At 35.4% G+C, this 21519-nt stretch overlaps 1 protein-coding gene across 1 annotated transcript in view; it reads right to left on the bottom strand.

Annotated features, from left to right (window-relative positions):
• Positions 1–21519, bottom strand: part of LOC134136626 (lipoxygenase homology domain-containing protein 1-like) — a 131999-nt gene that overhangs the window by 98232 nt on the left and 12248 nt on the right. Inside the window, exons 5-10 of the mRNA XM_062568542.1 lie at positions 20179–20265; positions 18045–18177; positions 17639–17790; positions 15317–15471; positions 12872–12930; positions 8928–9091 (exon numbers count right to left, since the gene is read on the bottom strand). Of these exons, the coding sequence (XP_062424526.1) occupies positions 8928–9091; positions 12872–12930; positions 15317–15471; positions 17639–17790; positions 18045–18177; positions 20179–20265 (750 nt within the window). The remainder of the gene's footprint in view (positions 1–8927; positions 9092–12871; positions 12931–15316; positions 15472–17638; positions 17791–18044; positions 18178–20178; positions 20266–21519) is intronic.

The following is a 21519-nucleotide window of genomic DNA, read 5'->3' on the forward strand; positions in this document are numbered from 1 at the left end:
TTAGAGATTGCCTATTAGAGGGTATTCTGACAAGCACTAACTTCCTGCTCTTACCAGCATAAAGTTTTACACAATACTTAAATCATCATTAAGAGTTCATCTGTCAGTTGACTGTGAAACGCTGTCTTATGTGTTAGCTTTCTGGTTTGAGCTATGCCATATTCTGTGACAAGTTCTCTAGAGGATGGGCAGTTTGACCTTATACAGACCTTACTTACGTGAGACAGACTGTCAACACTTATTAACTTTAATAATATCACTGTGATAGAATGACAGTAGAAATTCTATTTTTCATCATTTTTCCTCACCACTGCAGGCAATAAATAAATAAATAATATTTATATCAATAATAAATAAATATGTATATGTATCAATACATCCATCATTATCAACACTCATAATATTTTATAGCATTAGTATCAATACAGATACAAAGTGTGTCCACCATTTCAAAAGGGCGTTATCAATATTTGCAAGCAGTTAATCAAATTCAGCCTGCTAGTCAGTAGAACCATATGCTATACATCACTATTATTTCTCAGTTGCACAAGCACAAGACTCACTCTCATACTGAAGGCATCGGGAACATTTTCATTAACCTGTGCATTAGAAAACTTGGCCATATTTTTCAAAATTGAGGCTTAACAAAAACATATTTTACAATGTGTCCCTAAACACAAATTGAAATCCGGGTTTATTAGCAAGAAATTCACCTGCAAGGGCTAAATTTTAATTTTCTTTGTAAATAAGCTACGCAAATACTTTTTTCAGTCCCTAGCATGCAGATGATATTTTCAGTGAAGCCAATATGACATATTTTCATGTACTTCAGATGTTGAAGTGAAAAGTGAATTAATAGTTGTTTAGCTTAACAAGAGACTGTTCAGGGGAAAGATATTTCAGTAAAAGGACATGTAGAGAATATATGTAATGACTCCACTTCTCTTTTATATAACAGAGGAGGGAAGATAAGTCATTGTATTACTGTTGTACAGAAAGTACCCTGCAATTTGTTTGAAATAAACTCAGGCTAGTATGAAAATCATTTGGATACATCAGGAGTAACTACACGGAAAGCTACTCTTCAGGGGCAGCTATACTGAAATCCTGGTGTCTAATGCAACTGCCAGAGGCTACGCTCGACAGACAGTTATGAATTCTATGTAAGACCATCTCATCAACAGAACTTCAGAGAAGTCATGTGCTGCAGCCAGATTCCCAAAAGTAACAGAAATCATGGACTGTATTAGTTTAATGTCTGTGACATCTGCAGAGAATGGAGAGGTCTTCGGAAGCAGAAGATATTTCTGCACTGTGAGCATGCAGCTGGTAACTGCTGCCAAAAATATCATACCTAATGTATCATATCTAATGCAAAGCACCCAGGGTTCAACCATGATATCTATGTTTTCCAGATGTCTGAACTCAGCCAGGTCTTGAATTGTGGCCAGTGAACTTGGCACAGTTACACATTAACTCAAATATAAGAATATGTTGCAGGCACTCCCACCAAAACTTAACAGTCTCATGAAATAGAGGGATATGGGCATATAAGGACTAGAAGTAAAAACAGCATTTTTTTTTTCCACATTCATACTCTTTTTGGTCATAAAAACAAGCTGGGTACACAAATACCGTTTGTTGCACTGTGATACTTAAAACACTTTCTTTTCCAGTCCATCTGACCTCCTTTCATCATATGGATAGTTCAATAACCCTTCTCACTCCCTTGACCTTTCTATATAAGCTAACAATGTCCTAATATTCATTAAAATGGATGAAAACTATCAGTTACTGGGTTACTCTGAAAAAGGACATGTCATGTTGCTGTTATCTCCTAAACTGAGAATACCAACAGAGTGCTTGTTTTTTTCAAAAATGGAGAAAAAAAATAAGAATAATGCTAAAGTTCTGGAAGAACTTTTCCTTTCACAGTGTCATTAGTTATGCCAACACAAAGTATCTAATGATCTATGCTATCAGGGTGTCAGTTCTTAAAAACAAGCAAAAAAAATTTCCATGTTAGGAGAATGCTTAAATATCCAATATTTTTCTGAATGACCTGCAGCTCTCCAAGTCAGACAAGGAGTGGCCTGCTGCATTGAAGTTTTTCTATATGCTTAGGCAAGGAGTTAAAAAAACTGTCTAACAGAGGATCTTAACTGCAATACAACCTAGTTTAGGCTGTAAGAAAACTCAGCAAAGGTCAAGCCATGTAAGAAAACTTAAGCTTTACTTAAGCTTCACCACATATATATACGAAGAATGTATGCATCATAACAAAGATGCTGCTGGGCGCATAATAACACTTCAAAGAATCTGAAGACTCGTGAATATTCATTTAAGAAAAGGTACGTATAGGGTGGTTATCTCAGTACATAACCTAGGAGTAGGACCAGATTGCTGATCTACTCTCCATTTGACTAGGTGATTCTGTAATAACAGAACATGCCACAAACATGCCACAAACTGTCCTTTGCAATATATGCCTGTCATTCTGGTAGGCTTACAGCAATATTTATCACTCAGATATGAGTGATAGATTGGCAATGAAAAAAAATTCTAACAGACATTGCTACAGTGTCTTTCCTCAACAATGCAGATTAGTATGAGCACATCCAAACTCAATTTTCTGCACTGCCTTCCTAAGGACTTAAGGATCTTTGTTTATAATTTCCTGGTGTAGATAAGGCCAACAATATCTAAATATCCCAGAGAGCTTGGGGAATATCTTTGGACATTTTCAAAACGCAACTGGACAATACCCTGAGCAACCTGCTGTAGAGGACCCAGCTTTCAGTGGGGGATTGGACTAGAAAATCTCCAGACATCCCTTCCAACCTCAACTATTCTGTGATCCTGTGGTGCTCAATGCCATTGACATAATTATCTCTGGGGTGAGAACCAGATTCAACATGCCTGGTAGTAAGAAGTGCTCTATAGTGCACAGTGAAAATCATTGTTTCCAAAGATAGAACTTCTAAAGTGCTGTTAAGGAGCTGCCCATAACATGTCCATAAAAAGTAAAGGTCATCACAATCTTTATCATCTTCTATTTCAGTGTAAAATACACTGATCACATCTTACCTAGCATAAGCATCATAAGCCATATACTGTATAAAGTGTATATTATTTCTGTGGAGTCATAGAATTACAGAATGGTTGAGGTTGGAAGGGACCTCTTGAGATCAGCTAGTCTAATCCCTCTGCTCAAGCAGGGTCACCTAGAGCACATTGCCCAGGACCCTGCCCAGATCGCTTTTGATTATCTCCAAGGACGGAGGCTCCACAATCTCTCTAGGCAATCTGTTCCGGTGTCCTGTCACCTTCACAGTAAAGAAGATTTTTCCGTATGTTCAGGCAAAACTTCCTGTGTTTCGGTTTGTGCCTGTTACCTCTTGTCCTGTCCCTGGGCATCACTGAAAAGAGTCTAGCTCTATCCTCTCTACACACTCCCTTCAGGTACTTGTACACATTGATAAGAGATCCCCTCAGTCTTCTCTTCTCCAGGCTGAACAGTCCCAGCTCTTTCAGCCTATTCTCATATGAAGGATACTTCGGTCTCTAAATCTAGTAGCACATTGCTGGACTCATTCCAGTAGCTCCATTCCTATGGAGAGTCCAGAATTGGACACAGTACTCTAAATGTGGCCTCATCAGTTCTGAGTAGAGAGGAAGGATCACTTCCCTTGACCTGCTGGCAATGCCAGTATGGTGCGTGCTACCAAGCCCAAACAACAAACTGATTTTAAGAGCAAGAGTAGAGACAATAAGCCACACACATTATCACGCTACTCACTCCTGAAAAGTGCTCGTATACTGAGACGATGGGAGGCATAAGAATGTGAATAGACTAGAAAATGGCTGAGGAGAAGGCAAGGCAAGAGCTGATCAGTGTACACATAAACTGCTTTTAGGCCCTGGACATGGGGAGATAGGGGAGATAAAAACGTAGAATCTTAATAAAGGACACCAAAGTCAGAAAAATCTCAGAAAGAACAGCCCAAAGCCAACCAGAGTGGGCTAAACTGACAGCATATTCGGGGACAGAGGAGCGACCAAAGAGAGATAGAGAGGGTTTGAGGTTTTTTTTTTAATGTTTCCATTTTGGACCTGTGTTGACATCAAGTGGAAAAAAAGTTTTACAGACATATAGTTGGAAGATTAAACCTGAAATTGAATAAAGAGACCTAAAATTCCCTCAAATAACTACCTTATAAGGGACAAATGGTATATATAGTACTCCATGTTGAAAAATTACTGAAAAAGTAGTATCATGTCCATTCACACTTATTTCTTGAGGGTGAATTTGCTTTTTTTCTCCAAGATTGCCTATGAGGACTCTGAGGTCCTTTTATGAGGTTTTAGCGGAACTGGCTAAATTTTGCTTCATGCACAGCCTATAGCTGATGGAGACAGTTTTACATACTTCTTCCATTTATCTCAGTAAGGAATGAGGTTCATGGTGTTATTGAACATATTTAGTAGAGAGATAGTAGGGAGATGGACAGTTTCAAGTAGAGTTAAACCAAGCAGCATGGCCATTTTAGGCTGTGTTAAGCATATCTGATGAAAGCCTGGATTGACCTAAGTTTCATCCAACTGTTTTCGGACATAAAAGGTCATTATGGCAAACAGAAACAACTGGAATATGCAAAACATAAGCTATACCTAGCTTTCAGTTATTGGCAGTCTTGTAGTTAAAAGAGTGGACAACTGCATTGGCGCTTGCAGTCACTTTTGCAATCTTCTCACTTTGGAAAAATTCTCACTGAGCTCATTACAGGCATTTATTTGGGGAGGAAAAACATGAAAATGCTTTTTTTTCAACATTTTTATAACACTTGTTTTTTTCCTCACTGCTTCTTATTTTACTTTAGACATCTCTGTTTTGACTTGGGAAACAATGAACATGGATACAGGGTACAGGAATGAAAGACATGACAAATGAAAAACAACACATAAATTCCTATGCGTAAATTCACCGTGCAGCACAATAAAACATAAAAAGTTCACTTCATAAAATGAATATAATTCTTTATCAATAGGTCACAAGTAACTGGAAGGAAAAAGGCTAGTCTTCACACTGTAACAGTCTTATCATAGGAACACTGTATTCATTAAGTTTTATGTTCAAGTATCTCTGAAAATATTAGTAAGACTCCTGCTTTTCATCTGTCTTGGCACTTTGCCCTAACCGACTGTGTTAGTTTTCAAAGGATACTTTTGCAGAGATGAAGAAACTCTACCTGCTATAACTGACTCTTGTAAGTCAGAGAAATGAGCTCATGTAGCAAAATTCAGATCAGTGATGGGTTCCAATTTCCAGGTCTCCTAAAATATCATGCTTGTTCCATGTTCCATGCCTGCATGGACAAGCTATTCTTACTACAAATAGAACCATCATCTATAAAATATAATACAAGGTTAGGTGAAGTTTCTTAAGATTTCTTAGAAAAATCAAGCACTCCTAATATTTTAATTTAGTGTTACTTAAGATAAATTTGTCAATAAGCACAGAACACTAAGACTAACATTCTGCTAAAGGTATTGCAAAGCTGATACTGAAGCAAATGCAATAAAGCAAAGAATGGGAGAGTCCTGGTTAAGAAAGCGCTAGATTCTGTTACTCTCAGAAAGACTATCATACAATATTGTGGAAGCAAATCTACTGGACTAGTCAATGTATTCACTGACTTCATTATTACCAGAAGAGCAGAATGTGTACCCAAGGTATGAATTTATTGTGTACTGAAGAGAGTGAGAGTGTAGCTTGGTTTTAGGGAAGATAATTGGCTTACAGATTTCTGCCTAGTTCTCTTTGGAAGACAGAAGGGAATATTTGGCAGGACCAAACATTAAAGAAAAGATATAAAAAGTATTTCTTTATCAAGCAGTGTGTGCAGTCATAAGAAATAGTTCACCACGTTTCAAAGAATGATGATGTAGAATACACAGCTCTGGAGAATATAATTTAAATGTCTTGAGCAACTTAACATACTGCCAAGATCATTATTTTTGAAATACTGAGAAATAATCAGAGACTGTGAAGACACCAGAGGAAAATGCAGGAAACAGATCACAGTTCTGACCAAGCTGTAACTTAAGGTACACAGATATCCCCCTACTGGAGGAGAAAAGAATATTAACAGAAAAATAATGCCCTAAAAATTATGCCTGAATAGTATCAGAAGCAGAAAACCATAGCTTAGAAGTAGTTTCTTTGAACACACAGGAACAATTACATAAGCTTTCAAGAATAGAAGAGGAAATTCAGAAGATTAAATGTCTTCTCTTTCCCATTCCCACACTGTTCATCGCCGACTTTCCCACCTGTTAGGAAAATCCCTAGGTAACTACATCAAATGTGGTATAGTTTTCACATATCTTGTGAAGACCTACAACCCAAGACTCCATCCAGAAGTAAGAACTCTCCCCATTACACAAAAGCTGTAAATTACCTTCACTGAATTTCACATGCTTCAATTAGACAGAAATTCCCAACTGTGAGAGCCTTTTTACATTTTACTGGCAAAATGTACACAAATTGCCAGTTTTTAATCTAATTTAAACAGAAATCAGATGAAATCAAACTTAGTGAAGTTACACTGGCTTTATGCAGTAATGTAAGCAATATCAAAATCAAATTTTTGATGAACAACAAAGACAGCACTAAGCATACAGAGGAGTACATTTTGATTTACCTAAGTTTTAATAGTTTTATTTTTTATGATTTTCTTTCTTTTGTTGTTACTGAATATTCACAATTTATGTTTAGGAATCCAAGTCTATATGCAGTTAACTTTACTTTCCATGAGACTACTATTCTTGATTTTTATTAAGATGATTACAATACAGTTTTATTTCATCTCTTGTTCTCTTTTTGGACCATTTCTGTTATATCTTATGATTATATCTGTGGCTAAATGGATTTTGAAATGAGATGGCATTTTGATTATCTTTTTGTGGGAGATGATTGTGCTTTATTTTTTCCATTATGTTATGCTGAACTCTTGCAGCTCTCTGCAATAATTAACTCTTGCTTACAAAATAGAGTTTACCCAGAATTTAAACAGCCTTCAAATATGCAGTACATTTCTAAACAAAGGCTGCAAATCTAGACCTATTTGGTCAAGATTTTTCCTCAATGTATTTAATAGATTAAGCTAGTTACGTGTAATAGAAAGCAATAGCAATTATTAATGCCAAGTAATATTGGCATTATTGAAGGGTGTTCATAATGTCAGAACATTATAGAATTCCAAAGTGCAGAAGTGTTTGGAGAATACAGATTTCTTTTGGATTAACAAAACCACTCAACTCTCATTAAATTCAGATATTTAGAGTAAGAGATCAACAGTGATTAAAAGTAAAATAAGTGGTTCTGAGAGATAATGGATGGATGGTAACCTGGCCAACCTTGATGCTTTGATAGTGTAGTTAGAATCCAGAGAGAAGTCTCTTCAAAAATCTCTGAAGTATAAAGGTCTGATTATACCTGAGTTTAAAAGTCTGATTACACAACATGATTTTTTTAAAGGTTTAAGTTATAATCCTCAGGTCAGGTTCATCCAGCTTAAAGTGCATCAAGGTTCTGAGTCCCACCTATAAGCCTCTTCCATGTTTTCTGTAGTATATCACCAAAGAAAAACGTCAGGAACAAACATTTGGATACAGTTTAAAAGATCTGAACCTGGGTGATATTGTGGAGTGAAACAGATCATCAGAGCTGCTGGTCTTGCTTTGATGTGGGGAGGATTGAGATGACGCTTTGAGAAACCTACTGTTCCTTCCAAAGAGAAAGACAACAGATGTTCTGGGTATTCCCATCCATGAACTGAATGAATAGGTAAAATTTGCTATCAGACGGTATTAATCATCTTTATTCAGCTGAGAAAGAATCTGAATAAATATTCAAGATGATCTAATTTAAATGACTCTGTTCCTCTAAGCAGAATGATCTGAAAAGAAAGCCTTTGGACAAATATGGATTTTACCTTCCTATTCTGATGTTCTGATGAGAGATAAACTCAGATCAGCATTATCTGCAAACTTTAGCCAAGTTACTTCCAAATTAAGTAAGTGTAAGGGAAAGGCAACCAACTGATTTGCCTCTGAAAGAATTTTCATTAGATAAGTTTATGCTTTGAACTGGAAAACAGAAATAAAATAGTGCAAAGAAACTTCCTTTGTCACTTCTGCCTGTGATTCTCCATCATCTGTTTATTTCATGAATTATTTCAACCTAAATGACATAGTATCACTTCAATGATCCTCCAGTCCTGAGGAGCTGTAGGAACTGAAGGAACTTGCAGGAACAATGGGAACTTGGAGAAGCGCTGGGAAATGTCATGTTTCTGAAGCACTGCTCAGATAACTGTCCCTCCTCATTTCCTTGGAGAAGTAGGACGTCGCTACATCTAGATCACCTGAGTTAACCAATAAGCTGGGATTTGACTCTAGTCTCTATCTATTCCCGTTTCATTCTTACCTGGCCAAGAAAAGGTTTGCAGGGCAGTGTGCTTCAGTATGCTTCAGTGAACACCTCAGGAAGCCCATGGAGGAATACACAGAGGGGAACAGACACTTACAAAAATGCATATGCAGTCAAGGCCAGAGCTAGGACTATCTATTTAGTACCAATAAAAAGAACAGGCCAAGAAAGTTTTCTCTAGAACATCAGCTGTACAAGGAAGATTCTGAGAGACATCTCTGCTTTGTGCAATTCTGAATATTCTTGCAGATTCAAATTTCACTATCATAAAATTCCATTACTCCCTCAGAAATGCTCCATGAAGTAAAAGAAAATCCAAATCCTTTTACATTCATATTGATTTGAGTCCTGTTTATTATTACTATTATCCACTTTTGAGAAAAGCTATTTTGCATGTCTTGAATTCTCCAGTGTTTGTAAAGCCATACTGTACCTTAAATGTGTCAGCAGTGTTGGGATTAAACAGCTGGTGTTTCCCAGACCCCAAAATAATAGGACCAGAAGCTTTGTTTTCTCCATAAGCATAAAGGGACACTGTTGCTGTTGTTCCAGCTGTTTCAAAATCCCCAGTGACTACAGTAATCTTCCAGTCTCCTTCTGAAAAGAAAAATAAAATGAAAACATTTTTATCACTGCAGCTGATATGCAGCAAGTTACCTGGATAATAGAAATAAAGGCATAGCTTAGCCTAGAAACTGCAACTACTGTGTTGCAGTTAGTAGTAACAGTGTTGGCAGAGGCCACAAAAGACTGGCTAAACACTGCATCTTCCAAATTCATCTTAGATAAAGTACGACTTCAGTATCCTATAAACCTCCCAAATCTGTAAAGCAGGAAAATTGATCACAGGCCCTGGTGACATTTCTAGCTTCATCCCTGTGAGTCATCATAAACTCCAGACTTTGGATTATTTACAACTGTAAACCAGAAATGGAATGGGAAAAAATATCAAAACATCTCAACTAAGTAAAATTTCTCCTTATTTTACATTTTAACATTGCATTAATGTTATCGTGTCAAGTGAACAAGAGCTCTGTTTGCTTAGATGGAAGCCTGATACTGAGATTAGCATGAAAAAAATGATCTTGGAGAAAATTCTGACATTTAAAGAGGAATCTTTAAAAAAATCATTTAAATAAAGCTTCCCTGATGCTAAAATGCCATCTCTGTTCCCATACAATACACATAAGTTTTTTAAATAGCTGAAAGCAGCTTAATACAAATCTCATTTACAAAGGAACAATTCATAATTGGAAGATGCATTTCTACATCTGAAAAGCTGGGACTGCATGCACTCCACCACTCTTTTGATTGTGGCTTTTGCCTGCATGTGTAATGAGCTCCACTTAGTGACTTAAATTCATTCTTAAATTCAAAGCAAACATCAAATAAAATGCCAGCCCACAGTCTTCTTATAAATAAATGCCTCAGCGTACACCATAGTTTTACTAACAGAAAGCTGTCTGGTAATGCGTGCATGAATTAAATCTGTTGTCTGACAGAAGTATTTATTTTGGGCCAGTACCATTACCCCTTAGCTTTTTGCCCTACTAGAACCATAGTGGTGCAGAAAGTTTGATCTTCAGTTTTCCAAATCTTTGTGGTCTGGTTGATCCTTGATTCTGGGAAGTCATAAAGAAGATTTTTAAATACACATAAAGGAAGTGAATGATTCAATTTCCACTGAAAGTTAACAGGCTACAACTTGTAGTAAACTATTCTCTTTTGTGCTTTAGAAAATTTCCATCCTCATGGCTTTCTCTATGGACACATTTTCTTAATGAAGGAACTGTGGTGCCAGGCTGCAAAAAGATCAATATCCATTAGAATGGTGGATAGCCTCTGTACACTGAAGGTAGAAAGCAAAGTGGATAAGATTGGGGAGAATCCTTGCCCAGCAGAAGAGCATAGTAACCAAAGAAAATCAGCCTCTTCTTTTTTCCAACTATATAATATTATTATTTTTTTTAATTAACTCACTTTGGATCATTTGGCTGGAAAATAATGCTCAGTGCAGAAGCACTTATGAAGAATAGTACAAAGGAAAAATATGGCACATTGTTCCTTTAGTCCAATGAAAAATTCAAAATTCTTTGGGAAACAAATATTCGTTTTAAAACAGGCAAAATACATTTTTGCTTGGACTTGTACATTGCCTGATTTATAGTACCTCAACTGCTTTGGACAACCTTTTCTATTCTATTATCCTCTCCAAACCTCTCTTCTTCTAACTAATGCAGGTTCAAAATAATATAGTTGGTACTCTTGAGACCTTATAGTCTAGCTTGCTCAACTCTTGCCTTCAAAGGCTATGTTTACTATTAGCCAACTATTTTGCATGCAAATACCACTCTCAGGCTAAAGAAGGAGCTAAACTTCCCCAAAACACACGATAAAAATAATTTTTGTTTGCACTCCCCTCTACTGTTTTTTTTTTTTTTCTTCTGAAAACAGACAGGGCTTTGTATTTGGAGGACAACATGTGCATAGGAGAAGGATCTTAAAGTTTCTCCTTGATGCCAGAAATCCTCATGGCGTTCCTGCATATGTCCAGCAGAAAGCGGAACACTGAGTACCACCAGCACATAAGTCTCGTTCTTTGTTACAGAAAGATAGTATTTGTTCTGGTGAAGTAGAAGACCAATACTGCCTTAATAGACGGCTACACACTGAGGAGAAAAGAGTAGGGAAAAATGTGTAATTAGGTGATTTTCATTTAGCATATATGGAGGAAAGGGACAGTTTAACACAATGAATATCCTCCGGGTATTAGAAAATTGTAACTTACCTCAGATGACTTTCTAGAAATCTAGACATTTCTAGAATATCAGAAACAATGCAAAACACTAGAAAGTTCTACTGCCCAGAAAAAAATTCTATTTTGCAAACAGTTCTAATGTATTTCTGAATGAGCACTATCATTTCTATCTCCCGGGGTCAGGAGGAGAGTGCTGTGATCAAAATGTTCATTGTAAGTCCAACACGAATGATCTCCAGTGAAGAAAAGCCAGCTGAACACTGTTAAACACGTACTTTACTCTCTTTATTTGTCATCCTTTGTTAGGTTTATTTGGCAATTTTTATCTGCTGCAATTTTTTTTGCCTACCCAGACAGGAACAGCTAAAATGACACAACACAGAGTTCCAGCTGTGTTAGGAAGGACTAGCTAGGCTCATCTGAACTACGTAAAGGCGGACCTCTACGTGCAGACCTTGAGAAAACGAGGCGTGCAGAACAGTTATCTCACAAAGACGGATGAACAGACAGAAAAAGAATGTGTCTGGAAAAGGCATGCAAAAGGAACAAGGGCAAAGCTACCCGTCACGCAAAATCAAGTTTACAAGAATAGAATGCGATTTGAATATAATTTGTAAAATAATTGGATTGTTTATAACTAACAACTTCCTATAGGGACACTATTTAAAACAAGGTTTTTGGATCTCAGTGAATATCTTGATTGATATAGTAAATTATGCATAAAGGTTTTCAAATTTTCTCCTGGTAGTTTCTAAATTATTGCTCAACCTACTGCATAAAGCACTCCTAACAGGTGAGAAAATATTCTGTATTACTAAGATATGTAATTTAATTTTTGCAAGGACATAAAACCCAAGCTGAAAAAATATGAAGTCACAGGTAAAGTGGAAAATGAAAAAGTAATGGTAGCAACTAACATATATATTACCCGGGAGAAAGAACTGTGGTATAAATTGTTAACTAAAAATTTGAAATTAAGATAGATAACAAGGAAAACTATAAATTTTCAGACAATCAGAGAGAAAATTAACATTACTGGAAAGAAAAATGACAGAACAAGAAGAAAGTTTATATGAAGTGATTTATTGTTTAAATTAAAATGCAAGGTTCAGAGTTTACTGAAATGTTCAAATAGCATGCTGTAATTATTCTTTTTAAAATAAATACAAATGGCAACAAATGTGTGAAACAGTTCTGAAAGAGAAATAGTCTTAATTAAAAAAAGAAAACTAAAATAGCATTTACCATTTGCTTCTTCTTGCATTTTCAGCTGTTGATTTATTTGCAATTCTGCCAAAACAAAAGCTGTCATTAATAAAGGACCTATCTTTTAACATTAAAGAAAAAGTCTGAGGAAAGACTTGAAGCTTACATTCCGTGACACTAACCTTAGTGCTGATGCAAGAAAACCTTCCTCATTCATTCCTTCACTATTTTCTCCCTAACCCATACCCCTACTTACAAACAGAAAGTATATTCTCTCAGAGATATATTAAAGGAATCAGAAAAATGATTAACTCTGATGCCTGAAGAGTAAATTCAGCTTAGATTTCTTCAGAGAGAAAAAAAAAAAATACAACTCACTGATTTTACTTCCGTAATGTAACAATAACCCTTACCTTGAGGGTACAGCTCAATTTCTGAATGAATTGCACCTTCAGACATAAATGGAAGCCATCTAAGAATAAGAAAGAAAGTAAGAAAGCAGGCGGGAATTAATTTGTTCTCCGTCACATTACCATATACTCGAATGATCCACATCATATTTTCATATTTAATATGTATAATAGCAAGGAAGCTCTAACAGCTTCAGTATATGATTTGATAAATGTTAAAGTATGAATTAAGGATATGATCCAACATATCCAACAAATATAAGAGCTGCGTTAAAAAAAAAAAAAAAAAAAAAAAAAAGCTTTTTTTCTACAGAGAAACGTTATTCAGAGAGCTTCTGGACTGTGTTGGTTTTCATTATCTGGGCCCACTTCTAAGGAGTCTGCAGGCATGACCTAAGCCATTCAGAGTCTCCTGAGAAGCCTGTTTCAGATCTAGGGTGAGCTGGGCAGGATGGGTCTACAGTTGCCAGGAGAAAAGCAAGCTGCTCCCAACCTGTGCCAGAGCAGCAGCAGCAGAGTATGAGCACTGACATCCCCAGAAATTTTATTTTAGCAATTTTATTTCCAAGAAAAAGAAATAGAATCTTTAAAGCAAGAAAAAAGAGTTATGTTTATTTTCTAAAGATTTTGTTTGCTGACAAAAAGACCAAAAGAAATTAAGAAAGAGAACAGCATTAAATTTATTGCTTTTCAGTTGTTCTCTTGTTTTTACACAATTATTCTCTCGCTTCTGTATTCCAAAGAAGAAACTTCTCAGATTAAAATTACTGCAAAAGCCACTAACTTAATGCTGTGTCTTACTATATTATAGCTAAATCTTTAGATGCTAAGGAATCATAGATCAGTGACAATACATATGCATGTGCAACTTAAATCATATAAATATTGACAGAATTTGTGCACATTCCATATTTTTTGTCTTTAAAATATTAATAGGCTCATTCATATAAGAGCGTAAGTAATCCTTAAGAAATAATCTTTGTCTTACCAGACAACTTATTTATATCGCTCTTCTGCTAAAGCCTTATTATGCAGACATATTCTGCAGTCATAAATGCTGAAAAATATCAGTTTGTAACTAAAAAAGTACAGTTGAATTGAAATCCAGAGTATTTGGATTCTCAGAAACTAATATCAGGTTTTTATTAAGTCAGACAAAATGTTGATATTTACTTGGTTAAATGAGAAAAAATATAGTATTTTGTATAAGCACTAGATCAGAAAATGTCAGTGTAAAATAAAGGTATAAGGCTGAAGATGAATACATTAGATAGATTTCCGAAGAACAAAATTTTTTCCCTTCTTGAAATAGAGTACAGTGCTTCACCTTTACATTTTGGCCAATATGGAAGCTGCCCCTCAATAATCCTCTCCAGCCCATTTTAACCCTTTTCAAATGGCAAAAAATAACAATGAAAAAGCTTGTTTCTCTGTTTCTTCTTAGTAGTCTCTGTCACTGAATAATTGTTGCTGATCTGCGTCTAGTGTACTAATTATCACAAAATTAATGCAGTGAAGTGCCCTGCCATGCATTGTTTCTACCCACATCTTACCCACTGGAGAGCAAGATGTGATATAGAGTTTATTTTTCTTGCTCAAGGTAGGCAGCTGGCCTGATTTGCTGTGGAGCTTCCTGTCGGGAAGCTAACTATATTTTTTTTAGAAAAGGTAGCAATAACAACTAGCAGCAACAACTTGCCTATATCCGAATCCACACTGAGAAATCCTCAGTCTTACCCTTAGTAGGCAAATACATGGTACTGATAAAGAAAAGATCTCAGTTTTAAATCATTTTATAAAGGTGAGTGAACTTGTTTATTCTTGTTTTGAAGATGTGATGCAAGGAGTTGCAGGAGACTGTTTGAGATTACATTACAAATTCATAAAAATCCAGACAAAATGTTGAGGTATTTCATGTTTTTTCTAGAGCCTGGTCGCCTGGTCACACTGAGCCCTTCATTTCACTGGAGACATGCACATACACATGAGACAGATTGTAGAATTGGGAACTCCAAGCATGAGATTAACATAATATTTTTCTAAATATGAAAAGGCTGCATGATGCAATTCCATTCTGTGAGAATCACATTTTAATTTAGAACATTTTTGTGTGCTTTATCTTCTCCTCTTGAATAAGTCACACTTATAGCACTACTCCTTATGTCATAAGGCTACACTGCAAACCTGCAACAGGATGTCATAGTACAAGCATTTAACCTTTGATATGGATCATACGACAATCACTAACTCAAGTAATTTATTCTGGAGCATGGTTATTTTATGGTTATTATAAAACTGCAAAATAATCCAAATTTGTCTTTTCCTGGAAAAACCATATTTAGAACATTTCTTGGTGCAATGCAGTTTTATTGAAAGGATATAGACTCTAAGGATATAATTAAGGTATATTTTATATCTTATATTTAATAATGTTCTTATAAATACTACCTTTCACAACTGAAAACATATTCCAAGTTCTTCTCAGCTTCTCTCACGATGACTTTATCACAGTACCAGTACTGGGACTTAGTATTAGCCTCACAGCGCAACAGCACCTTCTGCAGTTTTCCAAGGGATACAGCTCCCACTTCAAAAGCACTGACCTGGAACACAGTCGAGACAGCAGTCCGTAATTTGGCAAGATTAAGAAGGTCCAGAAGTTGCAGTATTTTAAAAGCCTGATCTAACTCTCACAATGGCCCCAAATTCTCCTTGTTCTTAAGAACAGCTGGACTATATCAAAAGGGTTGAATCCAGAATTAAACGTCTTTTCATTATGTGTTGGACTAAATGAGAGAAAATAACTAAAATCGTAATGTAGTTTGCTTGAAGAAACTGAAACGTGACATGCTCCTTTGTCCTTGTCATTCCTTTAGAATTGTGCTTACGCTTAACACAGATTATTTTAATAGAAGCATGCAGCTGATCAGGTAAAAGGCTCAGGAAGTTAACATTTTGTCACACTACAAAACATATAACTTTTTCTCTCTAAATGTAGTAGACTGGATTATCCTTTGCAGGAAAAGGAAAATGAAAGAAACAACTACATTAAAAAAGTTATCTGCAAAGTTTTCAAGCCTTAGAAAATGGCAGAATTAAGGATGCCTGTGGAACTTCAGCTCTGCCTTATGCGTATGCAATGTATGATCACAAGCTATCCTTTCTGAAGGATCCCTGTCTCAAATTCTCCAAGGCAGGACTGCAACTTTTTGATATTTCTTTTTATCTTCATTATCTTTATGACCTTACACATTATTTACTGCAACCACCCAAATGATCTTGTGAAACAGAACTGATTTCCCCAGTGATTTCTACTTTTGATTTTTTTCAATACTAATCAGGTTTTTTGCAACATTGAAATCTACTTTTCACAAAGCCCACCTGTGTAATACTTTTCCTTTTTACCTATAGAGTTAAAATACGGAGATTATGGCCAAAGCTATCAAAGATGCTAACCAGTTTGGGTGCTCAACTGAGAAACACAGGGGTTAATTTATGAGTATATTTACCATTTCAAAGAGCTTACCATGCCCAGAACAGAATTCCTATTGAAATGACTTGAGCTACAGCTCAGAAAAGTTAAACTGGTTACCCAGCAAAATATAAGCATACAAGTAGTGGTCCCTTAGGGAAGGTGACTTTAAGTGATTTGCCCAACATTATGTATAATAGTTGTGGTGGGGATTAAATCAACTTGTTCAAGTCAACATTCAACTGCGTCTGTCAAAAAAATGATTTATCCCAGACTCTGCTCTGCCTCCCCCTACAGTCTACTGTCTTGTTCATCCATTTCTAAAACAAAGTGTACTTTGAAACACCTCCCCTAGCCGCTATATAAATACTCCACAAAACTTATTACCAGTCTGTCTAGAAGAATCCCCCATGAAAGCTCCACTTATGTCCTGAATTTCAATTTGAATAATACTTTATATTTAAGGCATTAGTAATGGCATAAAAAATATGTTTTAAAACAGCATAGATACTTCTGAAGTTTCTCAATGGGTTGCTGCTATGTTTAACATTTGATATACTGCTTTTCATTTAGTAAATGTACCACTAACAGCTTGATGCTCTCTGTTAGACAAATTTGTTAGATCTTGCATTTGTTTATCAGATACGAGCGTTAATTTCCTATAGTTCACAAATGAAGAAACAGACTTTGCAGGTCACTAAGAAGGCTAGTGGCAGAGCTAAATTTAAATTCAATAGTTCCTGAAATGCAGTCATATGTTACTGTAGAAAATCTGGATAATGTATATTTTATTGATAGACATTTTCTATATTTGCATTTTATATATGTTGTTACATATTTTTGATATATATTTTATATTTTATAGAGGAAATCTGAGGTACATGACAGACAAATGACTTTAAATCTGCCCTGAATTAATCAAAATACTATACTCTTATGGGTTAAAAGAAATACATAACAAATAGTCCTAAAAGGATCTGAAGTCGTGGTACAAATCTGTGTACTCATTTGCAACTAGATGTAACTCACTACATTTTGACAGAAAATGCTTTTATATTCACAGGTAGCTCTTCTTATCATCTTAGGCGGCTTCTTCATACATTCCTTTTTCCCTTTTCCTGCCTTAGTTTTCACTCATTCTGGTCATCAGTCATTTCTGGATTAGTAGAAACTAATTTTCCTTAGGTCTTAAAAATTACTTAGCTATAGCTCTGTAATATTTATTATTAGGAGTCTGTTCATACCATATAAAAGCTGCATGCTTGTATGACTCAGCAATTTTTTTCTTTCAGACTTACCATTCCTCTCTGAAATTTCACTGGTATATCAGATTTATGCAGAGGTCTTAGACCAGTGTCTCCTCTTTTTCCATAGATACACAGGTAAACTGCAGAATCCGTACCAGCTTGCTCCAAGTGGCCAGTGTAGACATAAACATGGTATAAAACAACTTCCAAGAGTAACCAAGAGAAGATAAAAGTTATGTGTGATCACAATTCATTTGTACTAACTGTTCTAGCTTAATGGACACAATGAATTTGCAGAAATATATTCTCTAAAACTCAGTCTAAATGTCTGGTTTTAAGATTGCTAAGAACATACTTATGAATATACAACACAAGCAATATAATTCAGATGACACTAATACTGAAAACCTAGTAACCAATATATATGTAACTGTGCCACTGCAAACTGCATACCTACTTGGATAGACAGGTTTTCCAGCTTCCACTACTGGAAGTTCACAAATATGATCTCTGTTATCATGTGTCTTTGACAACCATGTGTTTGCTGGAAAATTCAGTATTTTCTTGCTCTTCAGATGTTGCAGTGTCACCTAGGGAAGAGGCAATTGCAACTATTATTCAGATCACTGGTTTGGTTTTTTTTGCCTCCCGACAGCCAGAAATATTTTTCTACATCTTTTTTTTTTTCTACCTCAGAAACTAATTAAATGATCCACCGCTATGATATACAAAATCTCAATGTGAAAACATTTTTTATTTTTGCTACTACTTGATAACACTTGACTCATCACTGGAGAGGATCTTTATTCTATGGTTTTCCAGTGGAAACTGTCAACTTCTGTTCTTTGAATATGTTACAGAGCAAGCAAACTGGCAATTGTAATTTGCTTTTCTGAAGTAACAAATGTCACCTATTCTGATTTATGTCCATGGGTCAACTCTATATAACACTGAAGTACTGAAGACTAAAAACTGGAGGTGGAAATGTTGACACATTTTTACGTTAAAATAAAACAAGATGAAACTCCTCAACTAAATCTGAACTTTGGCAGGGAGAGATAGGAAATCATATTGCATTTGGCTTTTCTACAGCAGAACAAAAGAAAAGATGGGCGCCAGCACCTTCTGTACCTTCCTCTAAAGACAGTTAGTGTCCAAATTCTGAAGCTATTTGCCATTGTACATTATGATAGTTGTCTTACTTGTTTCCAGTTATTAGAGAAACTGTCTTTCTTCCCTTTTTGGAGAGCAGTTATTATTGGTTTTGAATTAACACAGTGCTTACTACAGTTTCTCTATAGGCCTTCACTAGCAAAAGGAAATCAGTGCCAAAATCTTGTCTCTCTGCACTTCTGGTTTGAATGTCTGTGTGGTATGTATAAGCTTTGTGATCAAAATTATGAAAAGAAGTATTTGCATTCAAATTCTAATATTTAGAAAACCAGGACAATATATGCCTTCATCTCACTTTTCCAGTAAAGTATTATTTTAAGTAAAATGAACAAACACTTCTTTCACCACAAAAGCAGGTATTTATTCAAACACGAAATACTTCTGCAGCAGTGATTCTTAATCTTTAATTGAACATGCATGACTGCAACTCTGAGTGTTTATTGGTAGAGCTCCTCCTGCTGATTCATAACAAGAGCAAATTATTAACCGCTTTGTCAGAAAACACAGCTTTTAGGCTAATTTATTTCTTCATATGAAGGGAAATCTTTGAAATCACAAAGTTACATACTGAAATTTGGACCAAGATGTTAAAGAAACCAACAGGATGGAAAATAGCATTCGTGCAACCATTTGAGTAAACTGTAATGTTAAAACATCCATTCTGTTTTGATAGCTTTACCATTAAGGCCATTGAGTTAATGCTAAAATCTGTTATTACTGCATAATTGTGGTTGTCTAAATCAGGCTTTGTAAGATGACTGGCAAGTGGAAGAATGAGCTTCTGTGTTTTGCAGATTCAGGATAAGAAACAAATCACAATTTCTTTTTGTCAATTCTGAACGAAATATTACATGAGGGTCTGTGTTAGCATTAATTTTAATCTCTTAAGTATCCTTAAATATCACTAGAAAAATAAAGCTAACACAGAAGCACATAAGAAAAACCAAATCATTCACTGAATACTTCAACCGTTTCCTTTTCCCCAAAAATGGTTATAATGGTAAGATACATTTGGACTATCTATAACCAGCCCACTCCTGACCAAACTTCATACGTTCTTTGCATATAGTTTTCACAAATACTTGTTGCGCTATCATTTTCAATTTTCCATAGCCAGAACCTATAGTTAGAGTCTTCCTAACAAATACTGGAGAAACACTAAAGCTGGCATCTACAAATTACATGAATTAGGAATAGTTGCAAAAATGATGTAATTTCCAGCTTTCAGGAGACTGACTTTGTGTCAGTGCTTTTGCCACCTTTTAAGCAACTTGAGAAGAGAAAGCACTAAGAATGTCTCACAATCAGCATTTTTGGATTATCCATTCCATTTTTCCAAGATACAGCTTCATGAAAAGAGAGGTTGTTAGTTCATATATAAATTAATAAAGCAGAAAAAAAAATCTTAAAAATCTCACCCTTTGTAAGTTCCACTCTGATTGGTCACTTGCACCTTTATGTTCAGTTCTTATTTTGTAGATATCTCCAATGCTCTTTATTTTAATCTGAATTAAAAACAGAACAATACAACATATAATTACATATTAGAAATAAGGAATACAAAAAGATATATCTTTAAGCTTGTGAGGTAGAGGATTCAGGCTGATTAAGGAAGGCCATGCTTTGCAAACTAACACTGTATCCTCTTCATGAGAAAAAGACGTCTCTCTCTTACGTACTTTGAAGAAGCAGCATCTTAATAGTAAGCACAAGTCTATGTATTCTATGACTAAAACTGCCAAAGCCTTCATAACACCTTGCAAAAAAACTTAAATATTTAATTTCCTTTATTTTCAATCACCACATGTGAAAGAAGTCAAAATTAAGTTCTCATGTATGCACAGAACCCATTTGTTCTTTGTTTCTACATTTTGACATTCATTCAGTTTGGGCCATATTACTGGAAAAAAATATGATTACATCACATGTGAAAAAAGATACATAAAATTGCATGCTTATTTCTGCAGTCAGTTCCAGAATTCTCTGAACCATTACAACATCTGAGAATACAGCAACAGTGCACCATACTTGACTGGCAGATTTTGGATTATATGGTCCAGTGAAGAGACTGCTCAAATTCAAACAGATTTCTGTCTGAGTCACAACTTTAAAAGATTTTGCTCGAAAGAAATCATGATGCTCTTCAAATTTTGTACAGCAAAAAAAAAAAAAAAAAAAAGAAAGTTTGGTGAGAGCCCTTCAAGCGAAATAAGGAATACAAAAATAAATCCACTAAACCACAAGTCACGAATCTTTCATAATGCAAAACAGCAACATGACCATAAAGCCTAGTATGCCGTAGTATATGAAGATATAAAACTTTTAAGACTCAAAGAACAAGCTCTCAAAAGCAGGCAGAAAGCCATTGATACTATCTTAAGCTTTCTGTCTATGGTTTGCATTCATCTGCACTTCCAAGCATTACATTCTTACTCATGAAATGCCATACAACTCGATCCTATCCCACTTATCTTGGGTTTATTTGAAGTTCAACCATTCTTTAAACTGAACATAAATCATCTGAGATCATTTGTAGCAGACTGCTAGGAAAGGAAAAGTAGGTGCATTATCATATTATTTCTCAAATGTAATGTTAGTGAAAGGTTGCAAATAGCCTATTCCACTCCACGGTTTATGTTCAGACAAGGTACTGAAACTCTACAAAAACTATTTTATTGCTTCTCTCTCAGAAACACATTATTATTTATTATATTAGCTACATATTCTTTATCTTCATTAATAAAAAGCCCACTTCTCGT

This window comes from Rhea pennata, chromosome 2, assembly GCF_028389875.1.
Source record: "Rhea pennata isolate bPtePen1 chromosome 2, bPtePen1.pri, whole genome shotgun sequence".
In the NCBI taxonomy this organism is placed as follows: Eukaryota; Metazoa; Chordata; class Aves; order Rheiformes; family Rheidae; genus Rhea; species Rhea pennata.